Source organism: Magnolia sinica, chromosome 3 (genome assembly GCF_029962835.1).
Source record: "Magnolia sinica isolate HGM2019 chromosome 3, MsV1, whole genome shotgun sequence".
NCBI lineage: Eukaryota > Viridiplantae > Streptophyta > Magnoliopsida > Magnoliales > Magnoliaceae > Magnolia > Magnolia sinica.
The window spans coordinates 14,453,567-14,473,214 of record NC_080575.1 but is presented as its reverse complement, the minus strand read 5'-3'; the positions used below and the strand labels follow the sequence as shown (position 1 = coordinate 14,473,214).

The 19,648-nt window shown below is 41.6% G+C and overlaps 1 protein-coding gene across 3 annotated transcripts; it reads left to right on the top strand.

The window, feature by feature from the left end:
• The first annotated feature begins 5,323 nt into the window (after positions 1-5,323).
• On the top strand, positions 5,324-19,435 carry LOC131239574 (leucine-rich repeat receptor protein kinase MSP1-like). Of its 3 annotated transcripts, none has more exons than XM_058237340.1 (4): positions 5,324-5,518; positions 7,152-7,242; positions 12,146-12,231; positions 14,888-19,435. In XM_058237340.1, the coding sequence occupies exon 4, from the start codon at positions 14,985-14,987 to the stop codon at positions 18,870-18,872; it is 3,888 nt and encodes a 1,295-aa protein (XP_058093323.1). In that variant the 5' UTR covers positions 5,324-5,518; positions 7,152-7,242; positions 12,146-12,231; positions 14,888-14,984; the 3' UTR covers positions 18,873-19,435. The 3 variants fall into 3 exon arrangements, with proteins under 3 accessions (XP_058093323.1, XP_058093324.1, XP_058093325.1); XM_058237341.1 differs by having other exon boundaries at positions 12,120-12,231; XM_058237342.1 differs by lacking the exon at positions 12,146-12,231.
• Positions 19,436-19,648: the final 213 nt, after the last annotated feature.

Sequence of the window (19,648 nt, the reverse complement as noted above, 5' to 3'; positions counted from 1 at the left end):
TTTCTTATACACGAAATTGACAGGTTACGACCGACCGCTCGGGTGCGGGGTAAAAACTAAAAAGTAAAAGAGATAAAATAAAAATGGGTAAAAAAAGTAAAAAATAAAAATATTTAATATATATATATATACTTAATAATAGATCCGGATCGGATCAGATCGGATCGGTCCGGATTGACATTGATCTGAACTCGATCTGATAAACGGTCGGATCTTTCTGATCCTACTTGAACCGCACCAATCCAAGCATTCGGTTCTGTTTGGATCGGGTCAGAAATGCCCAGCTCTACACACCACTATGGGCCCCACCTGCAACTCGAACGATTGATCCAATTCGTTCATTTAGTTGCCCCAGCAACCAATGCCTCATGTGAGCCACAAATTACAACATAATGACCATATAAAATAAGGCCAAATAAAAGGCATGATCGCGATATTTCTTTATGGTGATCCATGAATGTCTTCTAAACAGGTTAATTAGGCAGTTTAGGTGAAGCGATGCAACTAGCAGCACTGAGACTTTATATTACTTTGAGAGCATCGAACCATTTGTTGATAATAATATTAAATATAGTAATTATTAGTAATAAGAAGTGGCACATGTGTGTGATCGGACCCCTTCATGAAGTGAGCCTGAGCATGCTAATGTCTTGTTTGTAACATATGGACCTAGCCTAAACCTAAGTCAAGTACATAGAGTAGATGGGTGCCTGAACTCAATCGGATCTAGATAATTGAAAATGGGTTTAAGTTTACGAACCCAATCACCCTTCAACAGATTGTTGTTAAAGATGAAGCCAAGGTAAAACATATTTTGAAGTTATTCAGTCAAATACTTGACCCGATCCCATCTCTGACAGGGAGAATTGCACAGTGCCCTAACACCATGCAACTCGTGTTGGTGTCGGGATATGGTGGGATTTAATTGAACCATGTACTGCTGGCAAAGATGCTTAGGTTGACTATACATTGGATTGTGCCTAGGCAATGGTAGGTGGCACAATCAAATCATGCTATGTCCCAATAGTATTGAGCTACATGGTATTGGATCATCAAGTAATCTGCATCCCAATACTATTGAGCTACATGGTGTTCGGTCATCAAGTAATCTGCATCCATCTGGTAATTTTTAGGGACCCAATCAAATCTTGTCAGATCATGTTTATATATTCAATCCCTGTTCACTAGGCTTTTTTTGGCCTCCAGTCAAATGGAATTGAATAAGTTACTGGTCCTCACATCAAGCTTTTTTATGTGATATGATTTAATTAGACAGCGGGCCACTCTCAAATATTAGGCCATAGAAAACATATATGAAAGTTGTTTAGTTGAGCACAAACTTGACCAGACCCATCTCTAACACTTGCCTGCCATTAAATTAAATTCCTATAAAATGGAAGTGAGCTTAGCCTGGGTAGGGAAAATACCCAATCAGTCCTACTATGTTATCTCTATGTGGCATATGCGGTCTAATCAAATCTTGCTATCTTAGGTGGAGAGAGGTTGGTCTAGGAAGGAGCTATATGGGCCACCATGATTTGTGGATGTCGTATAATATTTCTGACCATTCGTAAGAACCCAAATTGGAAATGACACGTATTATATCAAAGGAAAGATATAACATGCTAAAAATCTTTAACGTTGCTTGGAGTTTTTTACGGAATCACAGTTGACATGATGATAAGACATAGAGCAATTGAGAAATATTTAAAAACAAACCAAGTTGCTGAAAGGCATTCAAGAGATACGGTTGAGAGGTGTTCAACAATAGACCGAGTGGTCGAAAGAACCCAGGAAAAAAAATACTGCCGAGAAGCTCGTTCGAGTGGTCAAAACAAACAAATGTAAAGAGCGGCCAAGTGAAGTGTAGGCAAGCGACCGAAAAAAGAGATATGTTCGATGTGTAGTCGAAGGGTAAGTGACGACCGAGAGAAACACAACTTGGTCGAGTGGAAGAGAAATGATAACAAGAGAAAGATCTAGATAAGAGAAGGATCTGTAAAGATTTTTTGATTATCGTAACTATTACAGTAATGGAAGAAGGATCTGGAAGAACAAGCTACAAAAAAACTCTATAAATAGCAGAGAAATCTAACAGAAAGAACTACTTATCCAATCTAACACAATAAACAAACAAACTTATCTTATCAATTTATCTTTTATCTAAGCTTATCCTACAAGTAGTAGTAATTAAGTAGTGATAATTCTTAGTTATAATCTTTAGTTGCAATCCAAGTCTACACTCATATGCTGGATTTATTTTTTATCCGATATCAAGTCGTTCTTTCAAGAGATGCATTATTGCAGTCGCTCCTAATGACTGATTATAAGTTTTTTTCATTTGTTTTATTTGCACCAGTATTTTGAAAGTCTTTTCTTGTGGAAGATACAAAGTAACCTATCTATGGAGGAAGAACCTCACCCTCTGATTATTGCTTAATCGTTATAAACTTCTACAAGTGACTGAGCGACCGATCTTCTTAGAATTTAGTCATATACATTCATATTGGATGTATCTGCTTATTTTGGTGCTTGGGGTCAAAGTTGATCAGTTTACATCGAGCCGTTGTATCGATTTTGGCACGCCCGCATAATTAAAAACAAACTAAGCAACCAACATTTTTTTTGCATGCTCGGTGGGACTATAAACTACTTTGTTGCGATAAATATTCATTGTGCACCGGTCGTGCAACTATTTTGGCTAATACCAACATTTTTTTGCACACCTGCTAAGACTACAAACTACTTGGTTGCCATAAATATTCATGGTGCACCAATCATGCAATATGCCAAAAAAATTTGGCACGCCCGGTGGGACTATAACACTGAGCCAGTATGAAAGTAAAGTGAAAGCAAGGTACACAATGGATTCTATCGAGATTATGTTGTGTTGGAATGCTCGATATGCGATGATGAATTCAACATATCGTTGAATAGTCATGAGTTCAGGCTAAATTTTAGGTAAATGGATGGCCAGTCATATCGAAAATATGAATCAGATGATGACTCTTTTTGCTGAAAGAACGTCATAGAGCTAGCACCACAACCGACACTACAATTACCTCTTCAACAATGAAATACACCTCTTTCATTATAGGAAGTGTGAAATCTTTCTCCACCTGCCGAGTTTAAGCGACCAAAACGGGAGGTTAGGAATGTTGCTTGTAAAGAAGAAAATCAGGGTTAACCCTTCATTGGGAATCCACCGTATCAGGGAAAACAAAACCATGTAGGCCCCGAACCTCCTTGAACGGTCAAATCTCATCATTTGAATCATAACCAAATTATTCAAATAGTTTAGGAAATAGTAAGCCAAGTTATTGTTTGTATTGCTACCTCAGTTAACCATAAGCACTATTCAGAATGGATTGACTGATAATCTCCATTGTCAAGACCGACTTTGCCGTTTTTCAATTAAGACGGTCGAGTTCAACTAAGACAGTCGAATGTGTTGTCTCTCGATCAAGATAGCCAAGTTCGACCAAGATGACCAAATTTACCGTTTCTTGATCAAGACGGCCGAGTTCAACCAAAACGACCGAATTTACTATTTTTCGACTAAGATGTCCGAAATTTACCAAGGTGGCTAAATCTATCATTTTTTGACCAAGACAGTCGAGTTTGACTAAGACAGCTGAATTTGTTGTTTTTCGATAAAGATGGTTGAGTTCGCCTAAGAGGGCTAAATTTGTCATTTTTTTTTTTACCAAGATAGCCGAATTTTTCAATTTTCAATCAACATGGTTGAGTTCGACCAAGACGAACGAATTTGATGTTTTTCGACCGAGACTATCGAATTCGACCAAGATAGGTGAATTTGTTATTTTACCAAGATGGCTAAGTTCGGCTAAGTCAACCGACTTTGATGTTTTCTAATCAAGATGGTCATTCGACCAAGATGGCTGGAAATTGATGTTTTTACACGGTCGAGCAATCGCATTTATTGGGTCAAATAATGAATAAATGTCGCATTCACCTTTTACCAAGGGTGAGGCGATAGATGGGCCAATGTATCTTATTTCTAACAATTATTATAAAATCGAATTGGAAAGGACACGTGTTATAACGAAAAAAAAGATATAACATATTAAAGATATTTAATGGTGATTGGAGTGCTTTTTAATGAATTATATTTGACACGATGATAAGACATGAAGCAATTGAGAGATATTCAAAAACAAACCAAGAATACATGCAAGAGGTGTGGTCGAGAAGTGTCTAACAGTAGACCAAGCAATTGAGAGATCCTATAAAACATAATGCGGTCGAGAAGCTCAGTCGAGCGGTTGAAACGGAAAGATGCAGAGAGTGGTCGAATGGAGCGCGGACGAGCGATCGACAAAAGAGATGCGACTAATGTGTAATCGAAAGTGAGCGATGGTGGAAAAAAAATAGAACTTGGTCGAAGGGAAGAGGAACAATCACAAAAAAATGATGTAGATAAGAGAAAAATATTAAAATATTTTTCGATTATCGCAACGGTCGCAATAATGGAAGAACAAGCTTTAACAACACTGTATAAATAATAGAGGAATCCATCGAAGTGAATCACATATCCAATCCAACACAACTAATAAACAAAATTATCTTTTTAAATTATCGTGATCTCAGCTTATTATAGAAATAGTAATAATCAACTAACAATAATTCTTAGCTATAATCTTAAATTAAAATTTGAGTCTATGTTTGTTGGATATATTTATTATTTATTAATTTTGAATTTTTTATTTTATTTGATTCGCATTATTATTTTAAAAGTACTGTTTATACTAAAGTTAAAAAGTAATTCATATTTCGATTATTGTTTGGTGGTTGATAAAGTAACAAAATTGATCAAAATTTGATCATATACGTTTATTATATTAACGTATCTATTTATTATAGCGATTGGGGTCAAAGTTGATGGGTTGTATTAGAGTTGCTCTACTGATTCCGAAACGCTTGCACAGTTGCAATGAAAACAAACCGAGCAGCCAACCGTGGATCTTATCAAAGCCGTCCATCCTTTCCCGATCGAAGGCTCAGGGGGTTTATCCATCCACAACGGGCCCAGTGCGCTTCCGGGCGAGCGTGGGAAGTACCCGTTCCCCGTCCCAACCGAACGCACACGGTCACTATCGTGCAAAAGCCTGGGTATTTTTGTAATTTTAATATTCGATTTTTACTTTTTTTTTTTTTGTCTGCTTGTGCAGACTCTCTCCCTCTCTCTATCTCTGGGTGGCAGAGATGTAACCGCCTGTGAAGCCTCGTGTACTGCAGTTCTCACGCCTTCCATGCCAAGTAAGAAAGGCAATCCCACCAACCCTCGAATCTCTCTCTCTCTCTCTCTCTCTCTCTCTCTCTCTCCGTAGAGCATTTCTCCTTCCATGGCTGAGTGTCGTACGTTCATCAGAGCTGGAGAGAAAATATCACAGACAGTACTCCGAAACTGAAAGATGCCTTTTCCTTCTCTTCTTCTTCTTCTTCTACCTCTCTCTCTTTCAGGTATTGCTTTCTGAAGAAGGAGCAACCCTTTCAGGTCTCGTTCGCTCCCTTTCAGGTCTCGTTCTTCCCTCCGTCTCATCACATTACCAGCATTTTCAAAACGAGAGAGAGAGAGGTAGAATTTTCAGGTTTTGCTTGATGTTCTCTGTTTTTTGAGAGAACGGCATTTCCTGGTTTCTTTTTTCAATTTCAAAATCTCGAACTTTTTGGATCGCATTCTTTAAAAAGAGAAGAATCAGTAGCTGGATTCTTGAAAAAATCACTTTTCTTAGCTTTCAGAGGCTTTTTGATGGTAGTAGTCTCAGCTTCTTTACTCCGAAGAGCAGTTGCTTTTACGTGCCTTTTCTATCATTTCTCAGCTTCTTTACTCCGAAGAGCAGTTGCTTTTCGTGCCTTTTCTATCATTCCTGAGACGTATGATTCTTGAAAAGGTGCTTTTCACAGCGTCTTCTGGGATCTTGAAGCTTTTGGATCGTAATATCAGATACTCGGAAATCAGTAGATTTTTCGGCTGCTTGGGTATCAGATATTCCATGTTCTTGAAAAAATTGCATTTCTTCAGCTTTCTTGAACACGTCAGGTCGAATCTCTGCATCTTCTTGCAACAGATGAAGTGATTTTCTTCTTCTTCTTCTTTTATTTTTTGAGATTTTTGCATGTCTGAACAATCTTTCAGCTGACTGATCTCAATGAAAAATCAAGAAATTTCAGGGGTTCTGAATCCTCTCTCTGTCAAACGGTTCTTTATTTCTTTCGGACCTGCCGGAATTTCAAAACGAAAAGAGTTCCAATCTCTCAGCTACTGAAATCAGAATACTGAGATTTCCAGTCTAGATTGCTTTATCAGACCTAATGTCTTATCAGTATGAAATTTCTAGGTTTTGAATATTTTTATCCGTCATCTCACCATTTTCTGTCTTGTTTTTGAGCTGCTGTAAATCAGAAATCTCATCTCTCATTCAAGCAGGAAAAGAATCTCGTTTTTCTTTTATTTTTTTCTAATAAGATAGATCATATTCGAGTTCTCGCACGTAGAAATTTCTGAACTTCTTTTTTTTAATCGATTGAAAAATATTTGTTTTTTCTATCTCGTAAGCTCTCATATCCTCTCGAGAAATCCTCTTTACAGCATTCTGCAGTCGTTTTCTCAACAGCTTTGATCGAGAAAACAAGAATCCGTTTGTTCTCATGTGTATTTTTAAATACATTTTCTTCCACAAACGTTCGCTTTTCCGCTTTTCCTGGTGAGACATCCATCTTCTCTTTTTCCTAATTTTTTAAAACCCCGAGTGGAGGGATTCTCGGAGCATTTCGATTTACCCCTTTTATTTAATTATTTTTAATGTTCTCCCACTCTCTCCTCTCCATCCAACTTGCTTAGTTGCATCTTTTTCGAGCCCCATGCCATTTAAAAATCACGCTTTTTTTTTTTTTTTTTTTTTCATGCTTTCCCATCAGGACTCCCCCTTTTCATCTCTCTCATTTTTTTTGTCTATAAGTGGGAGTTGGGAGTCTCAGCCATGGAGATGATGGGTGTTGTTTCTATTAAAAACCAAAAATTACCAGGGTTTGAGTTTTAGGGTTTTGGGTTATTTTTCTTGTGTATGTTTCTATCTGTTTCTTGGGCATTTTTTAATGCTTTGATGGTGTTTGACATTTGGTTTCAGGTTCTCGTAGGTAAGAGCTGAGTTGGGTTTCTGTTTAATGAGCTTTTAGGTGCATTTACTCTCTTGCTGCTGCGATTGAGAGGATTTCGAGGTGCGTTTGATGTCTTTATTTGAGCTGTTGAGCTTCTCGTCGCATTTTCTTGTCATCCGGGTTTTTTTTTGTCTTTTATTATATAGCTTTTTGGCTGAGGGGATGTTTGGCTCTCTGAATTTTGCCTTTTCGTATGCATCTGAATTCTGCTTTATCTATATCAGCTACAAATCCTTCTGTTTTTGTCTTCTTTTTTGGGTTCCGGAAATTTTACATGTTAGGCCAGCTGGCCTCAACATCGCGTTGGATGGAAAGTGGTGTGGACTGAGCAAAGAAAAAATGATTGGATGATCGTGGCCATTTATTTTCAGCCCCTATCTTTATGGTTGTGATTATAAATCATGGTTATTTTTGGATCACGTACAACCTAAAGGTGGACCCGTCTATTAAGTTGATCGGGTAGAGGACTGAGTAACTCTGTGGGGCCTACTGAGGATGTATGTGTCTTATCCTCACTGTCCATCCCTTTTTCAACATCATTTCAGGGCATGAGCCCAAAATTGAAGCATATCCAAAGCCCAAGTGGACCACACCATAGGAAGCAGTAGAGATGATGATGTCCACCCTAGAAACCTTCCTAGGGCCCACAGCATGTTTATTTATCATCCAACCTGTTTATAAAGTCACATAGACATGGATGAATGGAAAACACAAACATCATCTTGATCCACAACTCTGTAGCCCCTAAGAAGTTTTCAATGGTGGGTGTTCATTTCACACTATTTCCCATGGTGTGGTCCACTTGAGATTTGGATGTGCTTCAATTTTGGGTGCATGCCCTAAAATGAGCTGGTAAAATGGATGGACTGTGTGGATAAGATACATCCCGGTGGGCTTCACAAAATTTACTTAGTATGCAATCTGCTTCCCGTTGATGGTTAGTGGAGCCACTTGGGGCCTGCCTATACATCTGTGCCATAATAAGGCGCGGTGATTTTGCATTGGATCATGACTGGAGAGAATTTGCTTTGAGGGTTGTCAAATTCATTCCCAGATTTTAAAAAAATAAATTTTAGGCTTCAACTTTTTAAAGTTATTTTACAATTTGTATGTGCAACTGTGAAAGTACCTCTGGTGGGTTTTTTTGAGTATGGGGTTGAGATAATGGTCATAATATTCCCTCTGTGGCACTGGTCTGGGTGGAAGAAGACGATGGGGTGATCTGATGGAATCATCTATTGACCGGGCACACCATGGATGGGTTATAACCTAATGATCTTGTGGCTTGGATAATCCTGGTCAGGTGCAAACATGGTCAACCATCCATTTCGAATGGGTGTAACTCTTTGAATAGATGGGCATGATCACCTGACTGGTGTGATTTTTGGGGGTTATTTCCTATCTGCAGTGAGTGCAAATGGAGGAGCAGTTTGGTCTGCACCACCCATGTGCCACAAAGACTGTTGAGATTGCCTAGATTTTTTATTTTTTTTGTTTGCTCAATAACTTTTCCATTTTTGCTGGGGTTTTATTGAGTTTTAGTTAATGGGCATTTGGATGCCTTGAAAATTTTAAGTTATAAACACTATACATCCGAAAAGAGTTTCATGTGTAAATTACTTGTTATGCTGTTTGGGTTTTAAGTGGTAAAGTAGGTAAACATATAAAGTTTTTTGCTAACTTGTAAAGTGTTTACAATATATAAAGTATTCACACCACATAGAGCTTCGGACAATAAATCTCCCCAAAATTTGCAAATCACATAAAAAGGGCTTGACTTTTTTGGGCTTTTGGAGAGCATCAAATACACATGTTGGATGGATTGGATGTCCAACACCCTTCACAGTGGCACCCCACACTATTTGGAAGGTTTATAATAGTGTGAGTATCATCCTAGATGATCCCTCTCGTGTAGCCCATCTGATGATCAATCAAGCTATTTTTCTTAGAGGCAGTAGGAGAGTATCAAGGGACGCATGTGATGGACAAATTAATAGATGTAATGTGCACATTATAGTGCCCCTACACAGCACGAGTGTGTATCAACCATTGTGTTCAACTATGTATAATGTCTTTTTAGCCCTAGAGACTTTACGGGCATGTTTGGATACTATCCAGCATGCAACTCTTTTTTAACTTATTAAGTTTCTTTTTTAAAAAAAAAAAAAAAAAAAAAACTTAAAAGTTATTTTGGTAATGGTAACTGACATGATGAAAGTTACTTATCCTTAAGGGCCTATTTGAATTAATAAAAAGTATGAGAAAGGAAATAATGTTTCTTGGGAAACTTTATTTCCAAGAAACCGTGTGAAAGGAAATATTGTTTTCCTTGTTTGCTTTTTAACAAGATTTTCATAGAAATATAGAATCAATTTTCCATATTATTGTTTGGTAAAACAAAAACTTTTCTTGCAAAGATTTTAGGTAGTCACTAGCTTGTGCTAGATTAGCACATGTGGCGCATGTGGGATGCTTAGAGATGAATAGTTGCACATGTGGCATACACGACATGTGGGTACTTGAGGTTGAATCGTGGCACGTGTGGTATTTGTGAGGTGTTTGAAGTTGCACCGTAGCACATGTGGCACGAGACATGCATTTGCACATTTGGCATGTGGGCACTAGGGCTAGATGGTGACACTTGTACACATTAGCACCATCTGCTCGTGGCGTATTTGGAGAATTGAAGATGGACAATGGCACGTGTTACACATTCGTGCATGTGGGGTGATTTGCACATGTTGGGCATAATTAAGATGAGTAGTGGTACATGCGGCACAATAGCACATGTGGGGCGCAAGAGAAGATGGATGGTGGCATATGTGGCACATTAGCACATTGGGGGCTCTTTACACATACGTGGCATAAGATAAGATGAATGGTGGCACATGTGGCATGGTGGCACATGTGGGGGATGATTGAAGATGAACAATGTCTCAGTTGGCACATGTAAGGCGATTGAACATGGATAGTAGCGCATTTGGACTTTAACCCTTACGAAAGCCATTTTCCTTCCTCCATTGGAAAATATATTTCTTAGGAGTGAAGGTGGGAAAATAAGTTCATTTATTTTCATACAAAGATTGAAAGTGGGAAATGGTATTTTCTACAATTTCCCACAAAGAAACGCTTACCAAACAATGGAAAGTGAGTTTCATGGGAAATGCTATTTCATTTCCCATACTTTCCATGAATCCAAACAGGCCCTAAGGTTTTTTGTTTTTTTGTTTTTTTTGTTTTTTTCCGACTTTTTACTTTTCTACTTCTCTCTCCCTCTCATTTCTCCATGTGATAGATGGTCCATATCAAAGGAAGCCCCATATGATGGACGGTCCACATTGAAGGTGGGATCCACGGGATGGACGTTCCACATCAAAGGTGGGCCCCACATGATGGATGACCCATATTGACGTAGGCCCACATCAAAGGTCAGCTCCTAATGATGATTGGCACACATCTAAGGTTGAGCCATGCATGATGGACAACCCATGTTGAGGGGGGGCCCACATGATGGACAATCCACATCAAAGCTGGGCTCCACAGGATGGGAAATGCACAATGAAGGTGGGCCACACATGATGGATGATTGACATCAACGTGGGCTCGTTATAATGGATGGTCCACATCAAAGGTTGGCCCCTAATGATGAATGGCCCACATCCAAGGTGGGCCCTGCATGATGAACTGCCCACATTGAAGGTGAGGCCCACAGATGGATGGTTCACAACAAAGGTGGGCTCCACGTGATGGGCAGTGGATATTGAAGGTGGGCCCCACGTGATGGATGACCCACATCAAGGTGGGCCCCATATAATGGACAATCCACATCAAAGGTTGGCCCCTAATCATGAATGGCCCACATCCAAGGCAGGCCACGCATGATGGATGGCCCACATCGAAGGTGTGGCCCACACTATGGACAGTCCACATCAAAGGTGGTATCAATGTGATGGGCGGCGGATATTGAAGGTGGGTCCCACACGGATAATCCATGTTAAGGTGGGCCCCTCATGATGGATGGTCACATCCAATGTGCGGCATGATGGGCGACCCACATCCAAGGTGGTCCCACATGATTGATAGCCTACAACGAAGGTGGGCCTCACAAGGTAGACGGTAGCCCACATCAAAGCTAGGTCTCGTATGGTGGATGATCCACATTAAAGGTTGGCCCCACACGATGGACAGTTCACATTGAAGACAGGGCCAAGGTGGGCCCAATATAATGAATGGTCCGTTATCAAAGGTTGGCCCACATGATGGATGGTGGATATTAAGGGTGAACCAAAAAAATTTGAGGGACAAGTACTTACATGAGATTGGAAACCAAAAATATTTTTCTACTTTTTGTCGGATAAGTATGTTCCGAATAAATAGAAACCAAGATAAGCTACTTGAGGTAGTAACTTATGTAAAATAACTTACTATCCGAATGTGCCCTACATGTAATCTAAAGCATGCCCTTTTGCCTAGAAAAAAAGGATGAGTTCCATCCAAACACCCTCGCCTGGGAACTGTGCACTTGCAAACCCTTTACAACTGAGGATTTTACAGGCATCCAAATGGTTAAGAGTACTTTTGCGCTTCTACATGATCAACAGTTTTAGGACTGGGAATCAGTTCTCAGCAATGCATATACTGGGGCAAGATATCCGCTCCCAGATTTGTTTAGAGGTTCCAGTGTGTAGCAGATGCACTGATAATCGGTGTATGCCCTTATCATGACCATTTGGTCATCTGGCAAGGTCTATGGCCCAGCCAAGCAGGTCCAAATCTCGCGTGGGTACTGGATCCCTCAGTGTATGTGCTCCAAGCTGTGATTGCTGGTTATTGAAAATTCAGGAGGAATAGAGATTTTTTATTTTTTATTTTTCTCATTATTGTTACTGCATTACAAATGTACTTTGAGATATGCTTGTGAGTACATTTTTCTGAAGGAATTGCAAAATTTTCCCTTCTATAGGAGAGTAGTTGGTGAGAGAAGGGGTGCTGGGTTCTTGTCGACCTTGAATTCCAAGAGCGATTGAAGTCGCTCCATCCAAGTTGCAGGTAATGTTCACTTATTAAGCATGTCTGAGTTGTTGGAAATTAACGTCATTTAAGCCTGAATGTGATAAATATTGTTTAGTGTTCCATGCTTGTTACTAAGATTTGCAATCAGCGTATCATTTTTCTTTTTTCTTTTTACTGTATAACTCAATATCAGTGTATCTTACACTGTATGGCCTTGAAATGGGCCCCATACTTGGCCTTTAGAAGGTGGAGTCCAGTGGGTCCAGTCCCACTTCACATCTCAGCCCGACCTTTTGTTGGATGGCTATAAGATTCAGCCAAAAAAAACTTCCCAATGGGCATTTCACTGGCTCCTTTCCTTTTTAATGTGGTCATGAATGAGTAATAAATCTGGAAACCCCTGAAATAACCTTGACTTCTCACAAAGCTTGAAAAACTCTGGTAGGGAAGTGGTTCGAAGATTCTGTGGATTGTCTAGTGCTATGTAACATAGACAAGAAATGCGAATGGGAGTAGCATGTGTTAGATGGCTCCATTCATCTTGTGTACTCCACTGAACATGCTTTGGTTGAATATGGTCCACCGTCTTTGTTTTCAAGCCTTCTGTTCTTCTCATGCATCTGGGCCTCCTGACACGAGTACCAGCCTGAATTTTGGTCCAGTTCTAGCACACGTATGACATGATGGTTTGTGCTGTGATACCTCCCTCTTTCTCTCACAAGTTACAAGTGTTGTGGTGCCATGGTAGTAGGGTTCAACTTAGGCAGACATTGGGTGAACCCCAAAAGACTGACATTCCTACTTGTCTGTACAGCTATATGTTATTGAATGATATAGTGTCTAGATATAAATTTACAAATATAACTATAAATTTTAGAATCTGGAGGATCCTATCTATCCAATCTTAAGCATTTTTGCTTTTAATGTGGACCATTGCTTTTGCATTTTCTTAACTATTGATCTTCATGCAATTATCTAAGCATGGGGATTATTTCATCTGGGATATTTTTGGCAACTGGTCCACCTGCAGTGGGACCCATCAGGTGAACAGTCCAGATTACAAACCATGGGCCCCATTTGTATCGAAACTTTATACTGAATAAGAAACTTCCTCATCTGTCACAAATAGAGAGCTGGATTTTGGGGAAAACATATTTAGATAAACAGGAATGCATCAAAAGTTGAAACTATAGGCATATGAATAACGCAAAAAACCAAAGAATTAAGTTTTTTTACTCTATCGTAAAAGCCATGTAAACTGATCACTTGGCACAAATTCTCTGAGTAATGGCAAGCCTAACGCATCCAGAGGGCATGTTTGCATACATCCAATCCAACGCAAAAGAAACAATAAAGAGAGGAAGAAAAAAACAGTAATCATCCCATAATGATTTCAATGAGATTGAAACGTTGATGCCAATTTTGAGTTCTTGTTTGGGTAGTAAATGGAAATCTCATGTTCCTCTAACAATACTCATTTAATTTCTTGTGAATCCAAATTATGGAAAAGTATAATAATTGTTAGGAGGAATATTCTCTTTCCTTTGCTATCCAAACAACACTAATCGTACATCAAAGGAAAACTCCTTTTCCAAATCATGGGAAGAGAACTCAAGATCTGTTAAAGTCCCTCAATATACATTGATACACCATCCTCTGATGGCTCGAGCTTTTAGAGAAAGTGGTTGTTTGACTTGGTATCAGAGCGGAAGGTCTTGTGTTCAAATTCCGGGAGCAAGCCCGGGGACTGGAAAATCAAGCTCAGCCTGTTTATAGTGTGAGTGCCCCTCCACCCTTAATCCATTATGTTCCCGTGCAAAGTTCCACCCCACACATGCAGGGGAGTGTTAAAGTCCATACATTGATACACCATCCTCTGATGGCTCGAGCTTTTAGAGCAAGTGGTTGTTTGACAAGACCTGTTGAAAGATGAAGTTCCCGGACTTTATTTTTCTGACTGTCCATGCATCAATAGTGGGCAGAAAAGAGAAAATGACAGGAATTTCATCTTTTAACAGATCTTGACCTTTTCTCTTCCCATAACCGGGAAAAGGGATTTTCCTTTGATGTAACAAGTGTTGTTTGATAGAAAAGAAAAGGGTCGATTCCACCAATCAATCATTACACTTTCCCATAATATGATTCTGGGCACAAGAATTTAGGTGAGTATTGTGAGAGGAGCATGAGAAAATGCCAGGAATTGGTTCGGTTCTCACATTACTCACATAAAGATTTCTGGTATAGGAGTCTTCGTTTTCTTCGATGTTGCTGATGAATGCAGATGGCCACAGCGCCGTATTCAAAACTTTGAATATAAAGTTATATACCACACCCCAGTTTACTGCATTACTGTTAATTACATTTTCTTAATCACCCTTGATCTTTTGATAAACAGTCTGATGATTGTTTATGGGCACTTGTGAGAAAAGATAATAATTACCAAAACCGAAATTTAGCTGATGGATGAAATGTAAGGGTACTGTTCATTTCTACTACCACTTACATTTTTCCTCCTCTTTTTTTTTTCCCTATTTGCCATTCAAATTTCTAAAGAACCTCCATAGCTCTATTTCTGTATGTTTTCCATGAATATATGCAACTGATAATTTTGTCTCTGAAACAGCTATTTCTAAATTTTTTTTTAGAAAATTAAAGTTAGAAACAAATTGACCCCTTTGCACTTCTGCTGCAGTACTCCCAAAATCCAAACTTGAAAGCTGTTTACGAGATTACTCTGTGCAAACCGCCCCCCCTCAAAATCTTTCTTCATTAATAGAGTCAGCTGCAATATGTCCATGGCAGCAACAAGGTTGTTGAGTTATCACGCTCACATGTTCCTCGTCGTCATCCTCCTTATCCTCCATTCATCCTTCTCTGGCGCAAATTACTCTGGTGACTTCAGGTCGTTAGTAGCTCTCCGGGACTCCCTTGCTGAAAGAAGAGATGCCATTCCTAGTTGGTTTGATCCAGGGACCCCATCTTGCAGCTGGGCTGGTGTAAGGTGTGTGGGTCTTGAAGTTCACCAGATAGACTTATCATACACGCCCCTGGGCCTTTCGATTCCACGCTGCATTGGTGATTTCAGGTCTCTGAAGGTCCTTAACTTGAGCAACTGCGGACTCACTGGTTCTATACCAGACTCCTTGTGGAACTTGCAGAAGTTGCAGTCTCTGGATTTGAGTGAGAACCAACTGTTTGGTGCTCTACCTCCAGCAGTATCCAACCTGAAAATGCTCAGAGAACTCGTGCTTGATCACAACAGCTTTTCTGGAAGCTTAACATCCAATATTGGACGGCTTGGAGACCTAATTGAGTTGTCCCTCTCTGGAAATTCATTCTCTGGAAGTCTTCCTTTGGAGCTGGGGAGCCTACAGAACTTGGAGTCTCTAGATATAAGCATGAATTCCTTCTCTGGGAATTTTCCATCTAGCTTGGGAAATCTCACGAGTCTTTTGCACTTAGATGCTGGTTCGAACGGGTTCACAGGAGCAATTTGCTCTGAGATTGGAGGTTTGAGGCGGCTTCTGTCAATAGATCTCTCTTCAAACAGTTTGACAGGATATATACCATCAGAAATTGGCAGATTGACAAGTCTAGAGTCTCTCTCCATCGGAAGAAACAACTTCAATGGAGGAATTCCAGCTGAAATTGGCAATCTGTTAGAGCTGAAGATATTCGAGATTCAGAACTGCGGACTGTCAGGGAAAATTCCAGATGAAATCTCCAACCTCAGAAGCTTGACAGCCTTAGACATATCGGAGAACAGTCTCGAGGGGGGACTGCCTGCCAGCTTTGGTAAGCTGAGTAATCTAACTTATCTGATTGCAGCCAGTGCAGGATTGAGTGGGCCCATACCAGAAGAAATGGGCAACTGTAAGAAGCTAAAAGCCCTGGATCTGTCTTTCAATTCCTTCTCCGGTCCACTGCCTGCCGCACTTTTGGGGCTCGAAGCCATTAGCGTGTTTATAGTTGATGGGAACCGTCTATCAGGCCCAATCCCCCCCTGGATTTCAAACTGGAAAGGAGCGAATTCAATAAGGCTAAGCAAGAACTTTTTTGAAGGACGTTTGCCTCCATTGGCACTGCAGTCCTTGAAGACGTTCTCTGTGGACTCCAACCAGCTTTCCGGCGAGATTCCGCCAGAGATATGTGATGCTGTGTCATTGACTATTCTTTCGCTATCAGAGAACGAATTTACGGGTAGCATCCAGAACACTTTCCGGGGTTGCTCGAACCTCACTGATTTGATACTGGCAGGAAATGATTTCTATGGCGAAATCCCAGGCTATTTAGGGGAGCTGCCTTTGGTTACGCTGGAAATGTCTCAGAACAACTTCTCAGGCAGGATTCCAGATGAGCTCTGGGAGTCCCGGACCCTTCTCGAGATATCTCTGAGCAACAATCTGCTGGTAGGTCAGATTCCGGCTGCCATTGGTAGGATCTCGGCTCTACAGAGGCTGCTGCTGGACAACAATTTTTTTGAGGGTCCCATCCCGAATTCCATTGGCAACATGAAAAACCTGACTAATCTATCACTCCATGGGAACAGATTAACAGGTGAGATCCCATTGGAACTCTTCGAATGTACAAATCTGGTGGCACTGGACCTGGGTTCGAATGGCCTCACCGGTCTCATCCCCAAAAGCATATCCCAGCTGAAGCTGCTGGATAATCTGGTTCTGTCAAGAAACCGGCTCTCCGGCCAGATCCCTGGAGAGATATGCACTGGGTTTCAGCAGGCTGCATTTCCAGATTCCGAGTTCACCCAGCACTATGGCGTGCTTGATCTTTCAAGCAACGAGCTTGTGGGCCCAATTCCTTCAGCTATCAAGCATTGTGCGGTGCTGATCGAGCTTCGAATGCAGGAGAACAAGCTCAATGGCAGCCTCCCCCACGAACTTTTGAGCCTGGTGAACCTGACATTCATCGATCTGTCTTCCAATTCTCTCACAGGACCCATCCTACCGCAGTTCTTCAAGTCAAAAAATCTCCAAGGCCTCCTCCTCTCAAACAACCATCTGACTGGCCAGATACCGGACGGGCTGGAATTGATGATGCCTAGTCTGGTGAAGCTTAATCTGTCAAGCAACTGTCTCACTGGCCCCTTCCCATCATCCATCTTCAACATCAAGAGCCTGACCCACCTAGACATTAGCCAGAACTCCCTCGCTGGGCCCATTTCGTTTCCCTGGCGAAGTCCCACCATCAGCTCTCTATTAGTCCTGAATGCCAGCAATAACCGCTTCTCTGGTGTCCTAGCTGAAACAATCTCCAACCTTACATCCCTCGCCATCCTCGACCTCCACAACAACAGCTTCACAGGCAGCTTGCCACTGTCCATCTCGAACATGGCTAGCCTGACATATCTCGACCTCTCCAGTAACAACTTCCAGGAGTCCGTACCATGCGCTATCTGCACCATACTGGGCCTCACTTTCATCAACTTCTCTGGCAACAAGTTCAATGGCTACGTGCCTGAAACCTGCACTGCTGTGAAGCCATGCTCTCTGGACAACGCTGTTCTCTCACCCCTACGTGCTTATCCACCCACGTCTGCTCTAACTCGAGCCTCCATCTGGGCGATTGCATTCTGCGCTCTGGTTATCTTCCTCGGCTTACTATTCGGTTTGATCAGGTGGAAGCTGCTGCGGCAAGAGGCCGCTTCGGCCATCCTTTCGCCCAAGGCCAAGCCTGCATCCATTGAGCCAGCCTCCACTGACGAGCTCCTAGCTAAGAAGACAAAGGAGCCACTGAGCATCAATGTAGCCACCTTTGAGCACGCGTTGCTGCGGCTGACACCGGCCGATATACTAACAGCAACTGAGAACTTCAGCAAGGCCCACATTATCGGTGACGGTGGATTCGGCACCGTCTACAGGGCATTGCTGCCAGAGGGACGGACTGTTGCTGTCAAAAGGCTCAACGATGGCCACTTCCAAGGTGACCGTGAGTTCCTAGCAGAGATGGAGACGATTGGGAAGGTGAAACACCGCAACCTGGTTCCACTGCTTGGCTACTGTGTTTTTGGTGAGGAGCGGTTCCTGATATACGAGTACATGGAAAATGGCAGCCTGGACCTTTGGCTGAGGAACCGAGCTGACGCGGTCGAGACACTCAACTGGCCAGCCCGGTTCAAGATATGCCTGGGTGCAGCCCGTGGGCTCGCTTTCCTGCACAATGGGTTCGTGCCACACATCATACACCGAGACATGAAGTCGAGTAACATCCTGCTGGATCGCGGTTTCGAGCCGCGAGTGTCGGACTTTGGGCTTGCACGCATTATCAGTGCATGTGAGACTCACGTGAGCACTGATCTTGCTGGCACGTTCGGGTACATACCGCCTGAGTATGGGCAGACGATGAAGGCGACTGCGAAGGGTGATGTCTACAGCTTTGGGGTGGTGATGTTGGAGCTGCTGACTGGGCGAGCCCCGACTGGGCAGGATGAGGTGGAGGGGGGCAACCTGGTGGGGTGGGTGAGGTGGATGGCTGCAGCTGGGAGGGAGTCGGAGGTGCTGGATCCCTGCGTGTCGGGTCCTGGCCCGTGGAGAGAGCAGATGGTGCGTGTGCTCACGGTCGCAAGGGCGTGCACGTGCGATGAGCCATCGAGGAGGCCTACCATGCTGGAGGTGGTGAAGCTGTTGAAGGATATTAAGATGGAAGGTTCTGGGGTGTGATCAAAATCAAAATGCACACGTGTGGGGGTAGTGTGCGTGTGTGGGGGGGATGGTTAGTAGTTAGTGGTGGTAGGCATGTTCTCGTGCATTGGTTTTTATAATATTAGCAAGGGAAAGTAGGTTGAAGATTACCCTGTAAATAAGCGTGTGAAAAAGGTTAAAAAAGAGAGAAGTTGTGATGTTTGGATTGCAAAAACTGACTTTGATGGACTGCTCGCTCTGTGTTCCCTATGGGGCCCACATGCGGAGGTGGTCCAATTAGAGCTGTTCACGTTTCGGGTGGGGATTTTAGAGTGGTGAACGGTAAGGGACGATCCAGACCCTTTGATTTAAGGAGTTGGAATGGTTCCATATCGTCCATCTGCACTGCATCAGTGGTCGTAAGCTTCTTATTGCGGCTGTAAATGGTAGCGCGTGGAACATGGGTGATTCCCATTGGATAGTTAGGATGGCCTTTGGACATGATAATGGTTTAGATAGTTTATAGGTAGCTTAATGGAAAGTGGATGTTAACTCATTATATTCGACTTTAAATTATCTCTAGGAGGATTTATAAGACTTAATGTTGATCGTCTGTGCATCAGTTATGGATATCATAAACTAAATAACTGAATTTTAAAAGCTGATCTTGAAGGCATCAGATTATTTACATGTGATGAATCGACTAGTTTAGTGTTCTATACGTGGAAGACCACATGCCTTTCTGAAATTTTTTTAATGAGATTTGAGTTTTCAATCTTGTATGAACTTGGGACCAAGACATAAATTTATAGGTC